The sequence below is a fragment of the Maniola jurtina genome, chromosome 26 (assembly GCF_905333055.1).
Source record: "Maniola jurtina chromosome 26, ilManJurt1.1, whole genome shotgun sequence".
In the NCBI taxonomy this organism is placed as follows: Eukaryota; Metazoa; Arthropoda; class Insecta; order Lepidoptera; family Nymphalidae; genus Maniola; species Maniola jurtina.
In genome coordinates this window covers 6,068,004-6,088,974 of record NC_060054.1, presented here as the reverse complement: position 1 = coordinate 6,088,974, position 20,971 = coordinate 6,068,004, and the positions used below count along the sequence as shown (strand labels likewise).

General features: G+C 44.6%; 1 protein-coding gene across 1 annotated transcript in view; it reads left to right on the top strand.

The window, feature by feature from the left end:
* The window catches only part of LOC123878396 (LIM domain-binding protein 2), a 56,814-nt gene that overhangs the window by 34,183 nt on the left and 1,660 nt on the right, over positions 1-20,971 (top strand). The window contains exons 3-7 of the mRNA XM_045925593.1: positions 5,384-5,459; positions 6,793-6,895; positions 8,501-8,673; positions 18,763-18,963; positions 20,136-20,259. Of these exons, the coding sequence (XP_045781549.1) occupies positions 5,384-5,459; positions 6,793-6,895; positions 8,501-8,673; positions 18,763-18,963; positions 20,136-20,259 (677 nt within the window). The remainder of the gene's footprint in view (positions 1-5,383; positions 5,460-6,792; positions 6,896-8,500; positions 8,674-18,762; positions 18,964-20,135; positions 20,260-20,971) is intronic.

The window sequence follows — 20,971 nt, the reverse complement described above, 5'->3', positions numbered from 1 at the left end:
TTTTTGCTTTTGTATCAAGTGTGTGTCAAATGAAAGAGAAAATTCTGAGTTCATGAATACATTAAATTATACCAAGCGACAGAAAAGTACTATAATATTTTAGCGTTTATTATGACAATCGCAGTCGGGTTTTAGTTTCCAACTTTTTTTTAATTGAATTCATTATTTATCGTCCAAAAACTATTTACACTTAAACTTTTTAATATTTTAATTAGGTAAAATAAACTAAAATTAGAGTTACTTAGATATGTCGTACGAAGAAGTATCTGAGGAGTTCATGAAAAAGCATTAGGTTGCATGGAAAATTACATCCTCACTAATCGTAATATCACCCAAAACTGGGCATTTGGCTGGTGAAAATTTCACGGACACATCTGCCCGTTTATTTATAGATGTAGTGTTTGATTTGTGTACCGCGTAGCTCACCTACATACCTACGGCCGCCGTAGCTCGGAATGTACATTATATACAGGTTATATACATCTTGCACTATGTCGGTATAACAATATCGACGCCGTCGGTGTGTGCGTGTCGTAATGAGCGCTCTATGTGCTCAGGAACAGTAAAAAGTATGGCGCGAGCGCACGGAGCGGCAACGTCGCGCCGAGGCCGCCGCGGTGAAAACAATGCCTTTTATTACTTTATATTTTTTGAATAAATTATTTTTATGAATATTTTTTAGCGGCGCCGCTTTCTAAAGTTACGGATTCACTATTTAACCTATCATTCATTCAATTAATAGCTATCGAAATTGATTAATCAAATTATAAAGTTTAATTTTCCACATCGAGAACTCGTAACGTTATCCGTCATTTCGTAGAGATAAAAATTCGAATCGAGTGTATAATTTTCGAATTAAGAACTCGTAACAGTGGCGCTAACACAGTTCGGAAATGGGAATATATCATAAATTGAATTTTAAAAACAAACAAGACACGAAAATAGCCGGTATAATAAAAAAATAGTAACCGATGTTGACCTTTCCGAACGCAGCTTACTAGCGCGGCCAGCTGACGCGGCGTTGCCGCACCGCGCTCACTGACACGAATCTACGAGCTTATCGCCTCTACGCCATTGTGATAGAGACCAATATCGCGTAGCATTGTTAAGTACATAAGGGATATAGGATGTTTTTTTACGCTAGACGACACTTCCCGCGCGAAAAATTCGAAATACTTTTTATCAGTCGCCTTCGGTTTGTACATTTAGTTAGACACTATCGTTTACGCGTGATTCATCGTTGAATTATTCGGTTTGTTTTATTTCAACTACGTAGTACCTACGTAGGAATTCGATAAGCGTGGAAAACGAAAACTTTAGAAATTATCGTAACTCGCAACTCGCTACTCGCTACTCGCAAGGTAGATTGACGAAGACCTACTTTTTCTAATGCTTGGTGACGTATTATTTTTTTTTCTAGGCAAAGTGCATATGTGATACCAAAGTGTCCAAAGTTTAGTGTTAATAAATTATTATCAAAAAAATTATATATTTACATAAATTACTTAAAAAAAGTTTATTTATTTATACCATTTAAAAATAAACAAAAAAAAATACAAAGGACGTTCCACAAAAGTACTAGGATCGCATAAATTGTGTGAAGGTATTCATTCGTCGGCGTAATTCGTGAACTAAAAGACCATCGTCGTCCACTTGTGAATAATTCGTGAGCCGACGTATACAGCTAGTTCGCAAAATATAAGTCGGCGAGTATAGTTCGTGAGCCAAGTGATACGGTTCGTGAGCGAAAAGATATAGCTTGCGAGCTAAAAAGCAATAGTTCGTGAAGTAACCGCTAGATGGCGCGGTGACAAAGTGGCCTACATGCCGGTGGCGCTGGGCTCGCTCGGCGGCGAGGGCGAGTACCGCGAGTACCACCACCTCTCGCCGCACCATCCGCACCACCATCCGCCGCTGCAGTACCATGAGTACGCGCCGCCGCCGCTCTACCACCCCGTACCGGAACCGCACTTTAGGTAATATAACACAGCAGTGAGCACCGCCACCTCGCACCATCCGCACTACTACCTTATAGCGGAACCGCACTTTAGGTAATATTACACAGCAGTGAGCACCGCCACCTCGCACCATCCGCACCTTATAGCGGAACCGCACTTTCGGTAATATTACACAGCAGTGAGCACCGCCACCTCGCATCATCCCGCACCTTATAGCGGAACCGCACTTTCGGTAATATTACACAGCAGTGAACGGGTGTAACACTAACAGTTAGCATCGCCACCTTTCGCCGTACCATCCGCATATCACCCCATACCTGAGCCGCACTTTAGGTAATATTACATTGAGCGCATTGAGTGTTTATACCATAAGCATTACTACCTCTGTCTCGCCGTACCATCCGCACTACCACCCTATATCGTCGCCGCACTTTAGGTAATATAGTGAGTGGTTTTACCATAAGCATTACCACCTCTCGCTATACCGGAGCTGCACTTTACGTAATATTACACAGTAGTGAGTGGTTACACCATTAGCACGGTAATCACATCTCACTATAATATTATAAAGGCGAAAGTTTGTGTGTGTGTGTGTGTGTGTGTGTGTGTGTGTGTGTGTATGTTTGTTACTCCTTCACGCAAAAACTACTGGACGGATTTGGCTGAAATTTGGAATGGAGATAGATAATATCCTGGATTAGCACATAGGCTACTTTTTATCCCGGAAAATCAAAGAGTTCCCACGGGATTTCTAAAAACATAAATCCACGCGGGCGGAGCTGCGGGCATCAGCTAGTATTAAGATAATATTACCGTGCCATTAGCATTGTTACCTCTCGCCGCACCATCCGCACTGTCACCTTATATCGTCGCCGCACTTTAGGTAATATAGTGAGTGGTTATACCATAAGCATTACCACCTCTCGCTATACCGGAGCTGCACTTTACGTAATATTACACAGTAGTGAGTGGTTAGACCATTAGCATTGCTACCTCTCGCCGCACCATCCGCACTGTCACCCCATATCGTCGCCGCACTTTAGGTAATTACTAACGCTTTGCTCGTTTAGTCTTTATCTTGGTTTCCGAAATCCGAAGTCTCCTGCCCTGGTGATAATTAGGCCTTGGAAGTCCTTGCGGTTGCTTAGCTTGTCACTCTACCACCATAAAAGTCACTTCCACGAATTTATAGGTCTGTGGAGGTCAGAATATAGATAATTTAAAGTGAAAAGTTTTTAGGCGCGTTGGACGATTTTGGGATGGGTCAGCACTCAGCGACATGTTATGTACTGTTATGTTAATAGTGCTCGAAGTGCCATAGTTGTAAGAATTAATGGTTTTGATTTATGAGTTACTAGAGGATGCCGGCGACTTCGTCCGCGTGGATTTAGGTTTTTAAAGATCCCGTGGGAACTGTTTGATTTTCCGGGATAAAATGCCTATGCCAATTACAGGGACGCAGCTACCTCGGTACCAAATTTCATACAAATCGGTTAAGCGGGTGGGTTTTTAGCAATCCCGTGGGAGCTCTTTGATTTTCCGGGATAATAAGTAGTATATGTGCATCCCTGTGATATAAGCTAACCCTGTACCTTTCGTCACAATCGGTTACACTGTTGGGCCGTGAAAAGGTAGCAGACAGACAGACAGACACACTTTCGCATTTATAATATTGATAATATGGATAATTTATAATATTTATAATATGGATGAAATTTTGATTTTGTTTACACAATAATTTCATCTTGATCAACCCATCGCCGGGCCACTACTGAGAAGCACAGGTGTTCTCTCAGAATGAGAAGGATTAGGCCGTAGCCTGCCACGTTGGCCCACTGCGTATTGGTAGACTGCACACACCTTTGAGACCATTATGGAGAACTCTCAGGCGTGCAGGTTTCCTCGCGATGTTTTCCTTAAACCAAGTGGTGTTTTACTTTTCTTAAAAAGAATATTAGCCATGCTAATCATGACTACTACTCCCCTTTCTCCTCCAATTAAGCGTAAGCGTAAAACTTGTGCCAGGAGTGGGTACGACAATAGTGCAACGTCTGGGGACGGGGGGGGGGGGAAGGGGGGGGGGGGGGTTTGAACCACCAACCTTCCGGATTTCAGTCCGCTCCTCAATAGACTACAGGCCCATGTTCAAAAATGGATGGGTCATATGAACCACCAGGTGACGTATACAGGACGATATAAGAGCATAAAATAATAAGATTCAGCACTATGCCGTCACTTGTAAGCTGTCCAACAAAATCAAAAAAAATTACTGACTTTGTGGCGCACCATTTTTTTACGGCACTGCGCGCTTTCTTATTATTTTTCATGGATCTATCGATGGTAAAAATGCCCTACAAAAATATATGACCAAAATGTACTCACTCTACCTGCACTTTTGAATTCTCACCAGCACTCAGTTGGACAGCTTACAAGTGACGGCATAGTGCTGAATCTTATTATTTTATGCTCTTATATCGTCCTGTATACGTCACCTGGTGGTTCATATGATCCATCCATTTTTGAACATGGGCCTGTAGTCTACAACCGATGAGCTATCGAGGCTTAATTGCTTAAAACGCACATGACACTGAAAAGTTAGACGTGCGTGCCCGGGATCGAACCCCCGATCTCCCGAAAAGAAGTTTGACGTGTGTATCTATGTATCTGTGTATCGGTCTGTGGCATCGTAGCTCCTAAACTAATGAAGCGATTTTAATTTACTTTTTTTTTGTTTTTGTTTAAAAGGTGGCTTGATCGAGAGTGTTCTTAGCTATAATTCAAGAAAATCGGTTCAGCCGTTTGAAAGTTATCAGCTCTTTTCTAGTTACTGTAACCTTCACTTGTCGGGGGTGTTATAAATTTTTAATTTACACTTGTTAAGTATCAGAAGAATAATCTACTGTTTTGGTATAAGTACAGGGTTGTTACTTGTTAATTACAGCGCATCATCACACCAAAGTCCAAGCTCATTACCTTGCTAATTAAAACTTTAAAACCGTTATCTTTTTATCAGCTGCGGCCGATAATTAACTACGTTGCAATAATTAATGAAAATTAACTTTCAAATTTTGCAAACACCTTGAAGAGGACATATTTATTGTATGGACATGACATTTTTATAATTTTGATTATAGTGTTTTAACCCCCGACCCAAAAAGAGGGGCGTTATAAGTTTGACGTGTGTATCTGTGTATCTGTCTGTGGCATCGTAGCTCCTAAACTAATAATGAACCGATTTTAATTTAGTTTTTTTTTTGTTTGAAAGGTGGCTTAATCGAGAGTGTTCTCAGCTTTAATCCAAGAAAATCGAATCAGCCGTTTGAAAGTTATCAGCTCTTTTCTAGTTACTGTAACCTTCACTTGTCGGGGGTGTTATAAATTTTTAATTTACACTTGTCTCATAGTTGTTTTTTCTTTAATTCCAGGAGGCACGCCCCCTACTTCGGGCAGCCCGACTATAGAGTATATGAACTAAACAAGCGGTTGCAGCAGAGGACAGAGGTAAATAATATTGTTTTTTTATATGCTGAATCATTCATTTATAATAAAGTTGTCAGAACATGTGACATTAAGCATTGTTCCGTTAAACAAGCCAAAATAAAAATGGTAACATGGCTTGCTTCCTTAGGTTACGATGCAACAGAGAAACTTTTCCTGCATCTTAAATAAGGGCACTCTGTTACTACTTTTCATTTATTTAGACATTATTTAATGCAACGCAACTAAATTACTTCATAGACACACACACACATCTTCATTTTTATCTTCTTTATTTCTTTAACCTTAGAATAGCTGTTATATTTAATACTTATACTTAATGTTATACTTAATAATTGTTATACTGTTAGCTTTAATTTAATCGAGTGTCAAATAAAATTGTAAACGGGATATTGTAAATGCAAACTAGGTACCCACGATACAGGATTACCTAGTGTGGGTACCACCAGACACAGGGAAATTATTGTACAAGACTAATCTAAATCCATACTAATATTATAAATTCGAAAGTCTGTCTGTCTGCTACGTTTACACGGCCCAAACGCTGAACCGATTTTAATGAAATTTGGACATAAGCTACTTTTTATCCTGGAAAATCAATGAGTTCTTACGGCATGTATTTATGGAATTGCAATGATTGAAATTGGATGAAAAAAAAACTGAAATCCAAGCGGGCGAAGCCGCGGGCATCCTATAGTACATATGTAAAAGAAAAATGTGACTGACTGACTGACTGGTCTATCAAACACAGCTCACTACTGGACAGAATAACAGATACATAGTTTTTTTTTTTTTCTTTATTTATTTAAGGGCTTTGATACATTTAAAAGATACATAGTTATTACAACGTAAACATCAGCTAGGAAAGGATTTTTGAAAATTCACTCTCTACTGGGGTAAAATAGGGGTTTGGTGTTATAGTCGGCGCGGATGAAGGCGGGTCTTTCGACAATCTGATTGGTCTAAAATACTTGTCCCTGCTCAGCTCCGCTTCAGTGGAAGTGCACCCTTAATCTTAGATTTTTAGGGTTCCGTACTTCAAAAGGAAAAATGGAACCCTTATAGGATCACTTTGTTGTCTGTCTGTCTGTCTGTCTGTCCGTCCGTCCGTCCGTTTGTCGTGTCTGTCAAGAAAACCTATAGGGTACTTTCCGTTGACCTAGAATCATGAAATTTGGCAGGTAGGTATACCAAGTGGGGTATCTGAAAGGGCTTTACTTACACATTCTAAAACAGACTTATTTATTTTTATGCACAATTGTTTTTGATTTATCGTGCAAAAGTCTGACTCGCGCTTGGCCAGGTTTTTTAAAAAGAAAAATGTGTATTTTTCCAGGACTCTGACAACCTGTGGTGGGACGCGTTCGCGACAGAGTTCTTCGAGGACGATGCCACGCTCACACTCACATTCTGTTTAGAAGATGGGCCCAAAAGATATAGTGAGTACCTCTTAGAGCCTTTGCACACCACGTTTTTTACACGCGCCGTTGACGCGCGTTTGTAGCGATACAGACGCGATACGCACGCGAGTCAGACGCAGCCTGTAGACCTTTGCACACCTGTATAAATTCTAACACGCGTTTGAATCGATACAGACCCGCGTGTGTAGCGATACAGACGCGATGTAAACGCGCGTGTGTAGCGATAGAGACGCACCGGTGTCGCGCGTTTGAATCGATACAAACGCGATGCTAACGCGCGTGTGTATCGATACAAAAGACAACAAACTGCTCAGTAGGATAAAAGCGCGCCGTCGACGCACGTTTTTAAAACGCGCGTCAACGGCGCGTTTAAAAAACGTGGTGTGCAAAGGTCCTTACACGTCAACTGCCAATGTCAGGCTCTAATGCATAAACATAGTGTTCATCTAGGGATCTAGGGAAAGTCTCGATCACCGCCGTAAGGTCGCCAGCTTATCTGTGTTTTATAGGATACTAGCTGACTAGCTGATGCCCGCGACTTCGTTTCAGCCCAATCCGTTCAGTAGTTTTTGCGAGAAGGAGTAACAAACACACACACACACACACATTTGCCTTTATAATATTAGTGTGATTATAATATTAGTGTGATGTTTCGGACAGTGTGCGTAGGAACTTTTCGATCTTGTCCCCCCCTTCACCATTTTACCACCGAACCGCAAGACGTCGGGCGAGTTTCCATCCTTATGTCGTTGACATTCCATCTACACGCACGAAACGTTTTGCGTCTTCATTCCTCATACGCATGGCTAAGGTTTGGAATACTCTTCCGCGATCTGTGTTTCCTACCAATTACGATCCGGGTATCTTTAAAACAAGAGTGAATAGGCACCTTCTAGGTAAACGCGTCCCATCTTAGACCATATCATCACTTTCCATCAGGTCTAGTTGCAGATAAAGTATCTGACTGATGCTAGAGGTCAACGAACGTTGCATAGATATGTGCCGCGAGTTAGCACGCTATACAGTGATGATTTGCTTGGTTTGAAGTGATTGACTTGCTTACCCACTTGGGGTATTAGTTTTGGATTGTGTTTAAGTCACTGACATACTTCCTGGTTCTTATTATTAATTTTATTATTACACCTAATAATATTATTATATTATATTAAATTATTATATACGTCTTTATATTGTATACGACTGTCGACTATGTCATGTCACCGAAAATGTATGTAACTATAATATGTAGACATCAATGTCTAGGATACATACAATTTTTAACCCCTGACCCCAAAAGAGGGGTGTTATAAGTTTGACCTGTGAATCTGTGTATCTCTCTGTGGCGTCGTAGCTCCGAAAATAATTAACCGATTTTAATTAAGTTTTTTTTTTGTTTTAAAAGGTGGCTTGATCGAGTGTTCTTAGCTATAATCCAAGAAAATCGGTTCAGCCGTTTGAAAGCTATCAACTCTTTTCTAGTTACTGTAACCTTCACTTGTCGGGGGTGTTATAAATTTTTAATTTACACTTGTTGCATTCAATATCATCGAATTAATATTTACGTTTTATCTCCATCCGTAATTTATAGTAAAGATAAGTAATCTGTTTCCTTTATGTTTTCAGCGATAGGAAGGACGCTGATACCACGGTACTTCCGCAGTATATACGAAGGCGGCGTCTCAGAGTTATATTACACGATGAGGCAGCCGAAGGAGTCCTTTCACAATACAAGCATCACACTCGACTGTGACCACTGCACTATGGTCACGCACCACGGGAAACCTATGTTCACTAAAGTAAGCTCCTTCTCATCACTACTGTCCTGGTACTTCCGCAGTATATACGAAGGCGGCGTCTCAGAGTTATATTACACGATGAGGCAGCCCAAGGAGTCCTTTCACAATACAAGCATCACACTCGACTGTGACCACTGCACTATGGTCACGCACCACGGGAAACCTATGTTCACTAAAGTAAGCTCCTTCTCATCACTACTGCCCTGGTACTTCCGCAGTATATACGAAGGCGGCGTCTCAGAGTTATATTACACGATGAGGCAGCCGAAGGAGTCCTTTCACAATACAAGCATCACACTCGACTGTGACCACTGCACTATGGTCACGCACCACGGGAAACCTATGTTCACTAAAGTAAGCTCCTTCTCATCACTACTGTCCTGGTACTTCCGCAGTATATACGAAGGCGGCGTCTCAGAGTTATATTACACGATGAGGCAGCCCAAGGAGTCCTTTCACAATACAAGCATCACACTCGACTGTGACCACTGCACTATGGTCACGCACCACGGGAAACCTATGTTCACTAAAGTAAGCTCCTTCTCATCACTACTGTCCTGGTACTTCCGCAGTATATACGAAGGCGGCGTCTCAGAGTTATATTACACGATGAGGCAGCCGAAGGAGTCCTTTCACAATACAAGCATCACACTCGACTGTGACCACTGCACTATGGTCACGCACCACGGGAAACCTATGTTCACTAAAGTAAGCTCCTTCTCATCACTACTGTCCTGGTACTTCCGCAGTATATACGAAGGCGGCGTCTCAGAGTTATATTACACGATGAGGCAGCCCAAGGAGTCCTTTCACAATACAAGCATCACACTCGACTGTGACCACTGCACTATGGTCACGCACCACGGGAAACCTATGTTCACTAAAGTAAGCTCCTTCTCATCACTACTGTCCTGGTACTTCCGCAGTATATACGAAGGCGGCGTCTCAGAGTTATATTACACGATGAGGCAGCCCAAGGAGTCCTTTCACAATACAAGCATCACACTCGACTGTGACCACTGCACTATGGTCACGCACCACGGGAAACCTATGTTCACTAAAGTAAGCTCCTTCACATCACTACTGTCCTGGTACTTCCGCAGTATATACGAAGGCGGCGTCTCAGAGTTATAACACGATGAGGCAGCCGAAGGAGTCCTTTCACAATACAAGCATCACACTCGACTGTGACCACTGCACTATGGTCACGCACCACGGGAAACCTATGTTCACTAAAGTAAGCTCCTTCACATTACTACTGTCCTGGTACTTCCGCAGTATATACGAAGGCGGCGTCTCAGAGTTATATTACACGATGAGGCAGCCGAAGGAGTCCTTTCACAATACAAGCATCACACTCGACTGTGACCACTGCACTATGGTCACGCACCACGGGAAACCTATGTTCACTAAAGTAAGCTCCTTCTCATCACTACTGTCCTGGTACTTCCGCAGTATATACGAAGGCGGCGTCTCAGAGTTATATTACACGATGAGGCAGCCCAAGGAGTCCTTTCACAATACAAGCATCACACTCGACTGTGACCACTGCACTATGGTCACGCACCACGGGAAACCTATGTTCACTAAAGTAAGCTCCTTCTCATCACTACTGTCCTGGTACTTCCGCAGTATATACGAAGGCGGCGTCTCAGAGTTATATTACACGATGAGGCAGCCGAAGGAGTCCTTTCACAATACAAGCATCACACTCGACTGTGACCACTGCACTATGGTCACGCACCACGGGAAACCTATGTTCACTAAAGTAAGCTCCTTCACATTACTACTGTCCTGGTACTTCCGCAGTATATACGAAGGCGGCGTCTCAGAGTTATATTACACGATGAGGCAGCCGAAGGAGTCCTTTCACAATACAAGCATCACACTCGACTGTGACCACTGCACTATGGTCACGCACCACGGGAAACCTATGTTCACTAAAGTAAGCTCCTTCACATTACTACTGTCCTGGTACTTCCGCAGTATATACGAAGGCGGCGTCTCAGAGTTATAACACGATGAGGCAGCCGAAGGAGTCCTTTCACAATACAAGCATCACACTCGACTGTGACCACTGCACTATGGTCACGCACCACGGGAAACCTATGTTCACTAAAGTAAGCTCCTTCTCATCACTACTGTCCTGGTACTTCCGCAGTATATACGAAGGCGGCGTCTCAGAGTTATATTACACGATGAGGCAGCCGAAGGAGTCCTTTCACAATACAAGCATCACACTCGACTGTGACCACTGCACTATGGTCACGCACCACGGGAAACCTATGTTCACTAAAGTAAGCTCCTTCTCATCACTACTGTCCTGGTACTTCCGCAGTATATACGAAGGCGGCGTCTCAGAGTTATATTACACGATGAGGCAGCCCAAGGAGTCCTTTCACAATACAAGCATCACACTCGACTGTGACCACTGCACTATGGTCACGCACCACGGGAAACCTATGTTCACTAAAGTAAGCTCCTTCACATTACTACTGTCCTGGTACTTCCGCAGTATATACGAAGGCGGCGTCTCAGAGTTATAACACGATGAGGCAGCCGAAGGAGTCCTTTCACAATACAAGCATCACACTCGACTGTGACCACTGCACTATGGTCACGCACCACGAGAAACCTATGTTCACTAAAGTAAGCTCCTTCTCATCACTACTGTCCTGGTACTTCCGCAGTATATACGAAGGCGGCGTCTCAGAGTTATATTACACGATGAGGCAGCCCAAGGAGTCCTTTCACAATACAAGCATCACACTCGACTGTGACCACTGCACTATGGTCACGCACCACGGGAAACCTATGTTCACTAAAGTAAGCTCCTTCTCATCACTACTGTCCTGGTACTTCCGCAGTATATACGAAGGCGGCGTCTCAGAGTTATATTACACGATGAGGCAGCCCAAGGAGTCCTTTCACAATACAAGCATCACACTCGACTGTGACCACTGCACTATGGTCACGCACCACGGGAAACCTATGTTCACTAAAGTAAGCTCCTTCACATTACTACTGTCCTGGTACTTCCGCAGTATATACGAAGGCGGCGTCTCAGAGTTATAACACGATGAGGCAGCCGAAGGAGTCCTTTCACAATACAAGCATCACACTCGACTGTGACCACTGCACTATGGTCACGCACCACGGGAAACCTATGTTCACTAAAGTAAGCTCCTTCTCATCACTACTGTCCTGGTACTTCCGCAGTATATACGAAGGCGGCGTCTCAGAGTTATATTACACGATGAGGCAGCCGAAGGAGTCCTTTCACAATACAAGCATCACACTCGACTGTGACCACTGCACTATGGTCACGCACCACGGGAAACCTATGTTCACTAAAGTAAGCTCCTTCTCATCACTACTGTCCTGGTACTTCCGCAGTATATACGAAGGCGGCGTCTCAGAGTTATATTACACGATGAGGCAGCCCAAGGAGTCCTTTCACAATACAAGCATCACACTCGACTGTGACCACTGCACTATGGTCACGCACCACGGGAAACCTATGTTCACTAAAGTAAGCTCCTTCACATTACTACTGTCCTGGTACTTCCGCAGTATATACGAAGGCGGCGTCTCAGAGTTATAACACGATGAGGCAGCCGAAGGAGTCCTTTCACAATACAAGCATCACACTCGACTGTGACCACTGCACTATGGTCACGCACCACGGGAAACCTATGTTCACTAAAGTAAGCTCCTTCTCATCACTACTGTCCTGGTACTTCCGCAGTATATACGAAGGCGGCGTCTCAGAGTTATATTACACGATGAGGCAGCCCAAGGAGTCCTTTCACAATACAAGCATCACACTCGACTGTGACCACTGCACTATGGTCACGCACCACGGGAAACCTATGTTCACTAAAGTAAGCTCCTTCTCATCACTACTGTCCTGGTACTTCCGCAGTATATACGAAGGCGGCGTCTCAGAGTTATATTACACGATGAGGCAGCCCAAGGAGTCCTTTCACAATACAAGCATCACACTCGACTGTGACCACTGCACTATGGTCACGCACCACGGGAAACCTATGTTCACTAAAGTAAGCTCCTTCACATTACTACTGTCCTGGTACTTCCGCAGTATATACGAAGGCGGCGTCTCAGAGTTATAACACGATGAGGCAGCCGAAGGAGTCCTTTCACAATACAAGCATCACACTCGACTGTGACCACTGCACTATGGTCACGCACCACGGGAAACCTATGTTCACTAAAGTAAGCTCCTTCTCATCACTACTGTCCTGGTACTTCCGCAGTATATACGAAGGCGGCGTCTCAGAGTTATATTACACGATGAGGCAGCCGAAGGAGTCCTTTCACAATACAAGCATCACACTCGACTGTGACCACTGCACTATGGTCACGCACCACGGGAAACCTATGTTCACTAAAGTAAGCTCCTTCTCATCACTACTGTCCTGGTACTTCCGCAGTATATACGAAGGCGGCGTCTCAGAGTTATATTACACGATGAGGCAGCCCAAGGAGTCCTTTCACAATACAAGCATCACACTCGACTGTGACCACTGCACTATGGTCACGCACCACGGGAAACCTATGTTCACTAAAGTAAGCTCCTTCACATTACTACTGTCCTGGTACTTCCGCAGTATATACGAAGGCGGCGTCTCAGAGTTATAACACGATGAGGCAGCCGAAGGAGTCCTTTCACAATACAAGCATCACACTCGACTGTGACCACTGCACTATGGTCACGCACCACGGGAAACCTATGTTCACTAAAGTAAGCTCCTTCTCATCACTACTGTCCTGGTACTTCCGCAGTATATACGAAGGCGGCGTCTCAGAGTTATATTACACGATGAGGCAGCCCAAGGAGTCCTTTCACAATACAAGCATCACACTCGACTGTGACCACTGCACTATGGTCACGCACCACGGGAAACCTATGTTCACTAAAGTAAGCTCCTTCTCATCACTACTGTCCTGGTACTTCCGCAGTATATACGAAGGCGGCGTCTCAGAGTTATATTACACGATGAGGCAGCCCAAGGAGTCCTTTCACAATACAAGCATCACACTCGACTGTGACCACTGCACTATGGTCACGCACCACGGGAAACCTATGTTCACTAAAGTAAGCTCCTTCACATTACTACTGTCCTGGTACTTCCGCAGTATATACGAAGGCGGCGTCTCAGAGTTATAACACGATGAGGCAGCCGAAGGAGTCCTTTCACAATACAAGCATCACACTCGACTGTGACCACTGCACTATGGTCACGCACCACGGGAAACCTATGTTCACTAAAGTAAGCTCCTTCACATTACTACTGTCCTGGTACTTCCGCAGTATATACGAAGGCGGCGTCTCAGAGTTATATTACACGATGAGGCAGCCGAAGGAGTCCTTTCACAATACAAGCATCACACTCGACTGTGACCACTGCACTATGGTCACGCACCACGGGAAACCTATGTTCACTAAAGTAAGCTCCTTCTCATCACTACTGTCCTGGTACTTCCGCAGTATATACGAAGGCGGCGTCTCAGAGTTATATTACACGATGAGGCAGCCCAAGGAGTCCTTTCACAATACAAGCATCACACTCGACTGTGACCACTGCACTATGGTCACGCACCACGGGAAACCTATGTTCACTAAAGTAAGCTCCTTCTCATCACTACTGTCCTGGTACTTCCGCAGTATATACGAAGGCGGCGTCTCAGAGTTATATTACACGATGAGGCAGCCCAAGGAGTCCTTTCACAATACAAGCATCACACTCGACTGTGACCACTGCACTATGGTCACGCACCACGGGAAACCTATGTTCACTAAAGTAAGCTCCTTCTCATCACTACTGTCCTGGTACTTCCGCAGTATATACGAAGGCGGCGTCTCAGAGTTATATTACACGATGAGGCAGCCCAAGGAGTCCTTTCACAATACAAGCATCACACTCGACTGTGACCACTGCACTATGGTCACGCACCACGGGAAACCTATGTTCACTAAAGTAAGCTCCTTCACATTACTACTGTCCTGGTACTTCCGCAGTATATACGAAGGCGGCGTCTCAGAGTTATAACACGATGAGGCAGCCGAAGGAGTCCTTTCACAATACAAGCATCACACTCGACTGTGACCACTGCACTATGGTCACGCACCACGGGAAACCTATGTTCACTAAAGTAAGCTCCTTCTCATCACTACTGTCCTGGTACTTCCGCAGTATATACGAAGGCGGCGTCTCAGAGTTATATTACACGATGAGGCAGCCGAAGGAGTCCTTTCACAATACAAGCATCACACTCGACTGTGACCACTGCACTATGGTCACGCACCACGGGAAACCTATGTTCACTAAAGTAAGCTCCTTCTCATCACTACTGTCCTGGTACTTCCGCAGTATATACGAAGGCGGCGTCTCAGAGTTATATTACACGATGAGGCAGCCCAAGGAGTCCTTTCACAATACAAGCATCACACTCGACTGTGACCACTGCACTATGGTCACGCACCACGGGAAACCTATGTTCACTAAAGTAAGCTCCTTCTCATCACTACTGTCCTGGTACTTCCGCAGTATATACGAAGGCGGCGTCTCAGAGTTATATTACACGATGAGGCAGCCCAAGGAGTCCTTTCACAATACAAGCATCACACTCGACTGTGACCACTGCACTATGGTCACGCACCACGGGAAACCTATGTTCACTAAAGTAAGCTCCTTCTCATCACTACTGTCCTGGTACTTCCGCAGTATATACGAAGGCGGCGTCTCAGAGTTATATTACACGATGAGGCAGCCCAAGGAGTCCTTTCACAATACAAGCATCACACTCGACTGTGACCACTGCACTATGGTCACGCACCACGGGAAACCTATGTTCACTAAAGTAAGCTCCTTCACATTACTACTGTCCTGGTACTTCCGCAGTATATACGAAGGCGGCGTCTCAGAGTTATAACACGATGAGGCAGCCGAAGGAGACCTTTCACAATACAAGCATCACACTCGACTGTGACCACTGCACTATGGTCACGCACCACGGGAAACCTATGTTCACTAAAGTAAGCTCCTTCTCATCACTACTGTCCTGGTACTTCCGCAGTATATACGAAGGCGGCGTCTCAGAGTTATATTACACGATGAGGCAGCCGAAGGAGTCCTTTCACAATACAAGCATCACACTCGACTGTGACCACTGCACTATGGTCACGCACCACGGGAAACCTATGTTCACTAAAGTAAGCTCCTTCTCATCACTACTGTCCTGGTACTTCCGCAGTATATACGAAGGCGGCGTCTCAGAGTTATATTACACGATGAGGCAGCCCAAGGAGTCCTTTCACAATACAAGCATCACACTCGACTGTGACCACTGCACTATGGTCACGCACCACGGGAAACCTATGTTCACTAAAGTAAGCTCCTTCACATTACTACTGTCCTGGTACTTCCGCAGTATATACGAAGGCGGCGTCTCAGAGTTATATTACACGATGAGGCAGCCGAAGGAGTCCTTTCACAATACAAGCATCACACTCGACTGTGACCACTGCACTATGGTCACGCACCACGGGAAACCTATGTTCACTAAAGTAAGCTCCTTCTCATCACTACTGTCCTGGTACTTCCGCAGTATATACGAAGGCGGCGTCTCAGAGTTATATTACACGATGAGGCAGCCCAAGGAGTCCTTTCACAATACAAGCATCACACTCGACTGTGACCACTGCACTATGGTCACGCACCACGGGAAACCTATGTTCACTAAAGTAAGCTCCTTCTCATCACTACTGTCCTGGTACTTCCGCAGTATATACGAAGGCGGCGTCTCAGAGTTATATTACACGATGAGGCAGCCCAAGGAGTCCTTTCACAATACAAGCATCACACTCGACTGTGACCACTGCACTATGGTCACGCACCACGGGAAACCTATGTTCACTAAAGTAAGCTCCTTCACATTACTACTGTCCTGGTACTTCCGCAGTATATACGAAGGCGGCGTCTCAGAGTTATAACACGATGAGGCAGCCGAAGGAGTCCTTTCACAATACAAGCATCACACTCGACTGTGACCACTGCACTATGGTCACGCACCACGGGAAACCTATGTTCACTAAAGTAAGCTCCTTCACATTACTACTGTCCTGGTACTTCCGCAGTATATACGAAGGCGGCGTCTCAGAGTTATATTACACGATGAGGCAGCCGAAGGAGTCCTTTCACAATACAAGCATCACACTCGACTGTGACCACTGCACTATGGTCACGCACCACGGGAAACCTATGTTCACTAAAGTAAGCTCCTTCTCATCACTACTGTCCTGGTACTTCCGCAGTATATACGAAGGCGGCGTCTCAGAGTTATATTACACGATGAGGCAGCCCAAGGAGTCCTTTCACAATACAAGCATCACACTCGACTGTGACCACTGCACTATGGTCACGCACCACGGGAAACCTATGTTCACTAAAGTAAGCTCCTTCTCATCACTACTGTCCTGGTACTTCCGCAGTATATACGAAGGCGGCGTCTCAGAGTTATATTACACGATGAGGCAGCCGAAGGAGTCCTTTCACAATACAAGCATCACACTCGACTGTGACCACTGCACTATGGTCACGCACCACGGGAAACCTATGTTCACTAAAGTAAGCTCCTTCTCATCACTACTGTCCTGGTACTTCCGCAGTATATACGAAGGCGGCGTCTCAGAGTTATATTACACGATGAGGCAGCCCAAGGAGTCCTTTCACAATACAAGCATCACACTCGACTGTGACCACTGCACTATGGTCACGCACCACGGGAAACCTATGTTCACTAAAGTAAGCTCCTTCTCATCACTACTGTCCTGATACTTCCGCAGTATATACGAAGGCGGCGTCTCAGAGTTATATTACACGATGAGGCAGCCGAAGGAGTCCTTTCACAATACAAGCATCACACTCGACTGTGACCACTGCACTATGGTCACGCACCACGGGAAACCTATGTTCACTAAAGTAAGCTCCTTCTCATCACTACTGTCCTGGTACTTCCGCAGTATATACGAAGGCGGCGTCTCAGAGTTATATTACACGATGAGGCAGCCCAAGGAGTCCTTTCACAATACAAGCATCACACTCGACTGTGACCACTGCACTATGGTCACGCACCACGGGAAACCTATGTTCACTAAAGTAAGCTCCTTCTCATCACTACTGTCCTGGTACTTCCGCAGTATATACGAAGGCGGCGTCTCAGAGTTATATTACACGATGAGGCAGCCGAAGGAGTCCTTTCACAATACAAGCATCACACTCGACTGTGACCACTGCACTATGGTCACGCACCACGGGAAACCTATGTTCACTAAAGTAAGCTCCTTCTCATCACTACTGTCCTGGTACTTCCGCAGTATATACGAAGGCGGCGTCTCAGAGTTATATTACACGATGAGGCAGCCCAAGGAGTCCTTTCACAATACAAGCATCACACTCGACTGTGACCACTGCACTATGGTCACGCACCACGGGAAACCTATGTTCACTAAAGTAAGCTCCTTCACATTACTACTGTCCTGGTACTTCCGCAGTATATACGAAGGCGGCGTCTCAGAGTTATAACACGATGAGGCAGCCGAAGGAGTCCTTTCACAATACAAGCATCACACTCGACTGTGACCACTGCACTATGGTCACGCACCACGGGAAACCTATGTTCACTAAAGTAAGCTCCTTCTCATCACTACTGTCCTGGTACTTCCACAGACACTTAAACAAAGTGTGATCTGAGAGGCCCTTAATGGAAGGAGCCATGACCCTCAGCAATAGAGATGGTACTATACTGTATGTGCACTTACGGGAAACATCTGTCAGAATGAAGAGAGCTAGAGTGAGGGAGCTCTACAGTCGAATATTAGGTACTAGAGAGGATGCCCGCGACTTCGTCTGCGTGTATGTAGGTTTTTAGGAACCAGTAGGAACTATTTCATTTTCCGGGATAAAAAGTTGCCTATGTCATTTACAAGAGTCGTAACTGTCATGAACTGTGACATTATGCTTAAAAAGTTACACTTCAATAATCATACCATTTCCTTCTTTCCAGGTATGCACAGAAGGCCGTCTAATCCTAGAGTTCACATTCGACGACCTTATGCGCATCAAATCCTGGCACATGGCGGTCCGAGCGCACCGCGAGCTCATACCCAGACAGGCGGTACATCCGCCCGACCACGCGGCGCTCGACCAGCTAGCCAAGAACATCACAAGACAAGGGATCACAAACTCCACGCTCAACTATTTAAGGGTAAACTTCGAGGTTTTTAATATGAGTTTTGAGTTTTTTATACGAGGTTTTGACGTGACGTCTTATAATTCGATAGAGCCGGCTGCACGCACGAAAAAACATGACTCATGCGGCGTTACCTCGCTCTGAGGCGTTCCATGTAAGGCTTGAAGTGCAATCGAGAGCGCGGAACGAGCGACAAAGAAGCACAATCGGCATTTGTTGTCACATTCAACTATCGTCAGTAAACCGAATTTACAGACAACCAATTTTTTAATAAGAATTTGATACCTAATTATGTAGTGTTAGTTCTGTTCCAACATTTTCGCGCCTAAACTAATGAACCGATTTTAATTTAGTTTTTTTTTGTTTGTTTGAAAGGTGGCTCAATCGAGAGTGTTCTTAGCTGTAATCCAAGAAAATCGGTTGAGCCGTTTGAAAGTTATCAGCTCTTTATTAATTACTGTAACCTTAACTTGTCGGGGGTGTTGTAAATTTTTAATTTACACTTGTTGAAAACGCTACTATGAAACTTAAAGCTAGCCTTATCTGTCAATCAGCCTGTTTGCGAACATAGGCCTTCCCAAGAGCACGCCACCACACACGATCCTCCGCCTTCCTTATTCATCCACCTTGATGACCTTAAAGAGATAGCGAGATAGCTATAATCCAAGAAAATCGGTTCAGCCGTTTGAAAGTAATCAGCTCTTTATTAATTACTGTAACCTTAACTTGTCGGGGGGGGTGTTGTAAATTTTTAATTTACACTTGTATCATCTATTGTTGAATCCATACTAATATTATAAATGCGAAAGTGTGTCTGTCTGTCTGCTACCTTTTCACGGTCCAACAGTTTAACCGATTCTGACGAAATTTGGTACAGGGTTAGCTTATGTCCCGGGGACGGACATAGGCTCCTTTTTATCACGGAAAATCAAAGAGTTCCCACGGGATTCCTAAAGACCCATCCACTTTACCGATTTGGATGAAATTTAGTATAAAATGATGAAATATAGTAATATGGCAGGGACACAAGCTACCTCGGTAGGTAGCTTGTGTCCCTGCCATAGACAACTTTTTATCCCAGAAAATCAAACAGTTTCCATGGGATCTTTGAAAACCTAAATCCATGCGTACGAAGTCGCGGGCATCCTCTAGTTATCTATAATTGGGTGGTTTGTTTTTGTTTTCAGTTGTGCGTGATACTAGAACCAATGCAGGAGCTAATGTCGCGGCACAAGGCGTACGCGCTGTCGCCGCGCGACTGCCTCAAGACCACACTCTTCCAGAAGTGGCAACGGATGGTGGCGCCGCCGGGTAAGACGCGCTAAACCTATTCTACCATCACCACAAAGTCAAAGTCAAAGTCATTTATTCAAAGTAGGTACAATTGTACTCCTTTTGATGGTCGGAATTGTTACATTTGTACGATATAGTGGTGACACAGTTTACGACAGTTCAGAGACTTGCAACAAAACGTTTCTACACCTGCACTGGCAATGTTACCCACATTTGACGCTAGGGAGGCTAGGAAACTTGTAACAAAACGTTGAGGCTTAACATACACGGGCATGCGTCAAATGTTACACATATTTGACGCTAGGAAGGCTAGGAAACTTGTAACAAAACGTTGAGGCTTCACCTGCACTGGCAAGCGTCAAATGTTACCCACATATGACGCTAGGGAGGCTAGGAAACTTGTAACAAAACGTTGAGGCTAACCCGCACTGGCATGAGTCAAATGTTACCCTCATTTGACGCTAGGAAGGCTAGGAAACTTGTAACAAATCATTGAGGCTTCACCTACATTGGCATGCGTCAAATGTTACCTATATTTGACGCGAGGTAGGCTATGAAACGACTAAGTACCTTTGCTTTCATATCACCCATGGCCCAATATTTGACAGATGTTGATTCATCCATACTTAATATTATAAATGCGAAAGTGTGTCTGTCTGTCTGCTACCTATTCACGGCCCAACAGTTCAACCGATTCTGACGAAATTTGGTACATGGTCAGCTTATATCC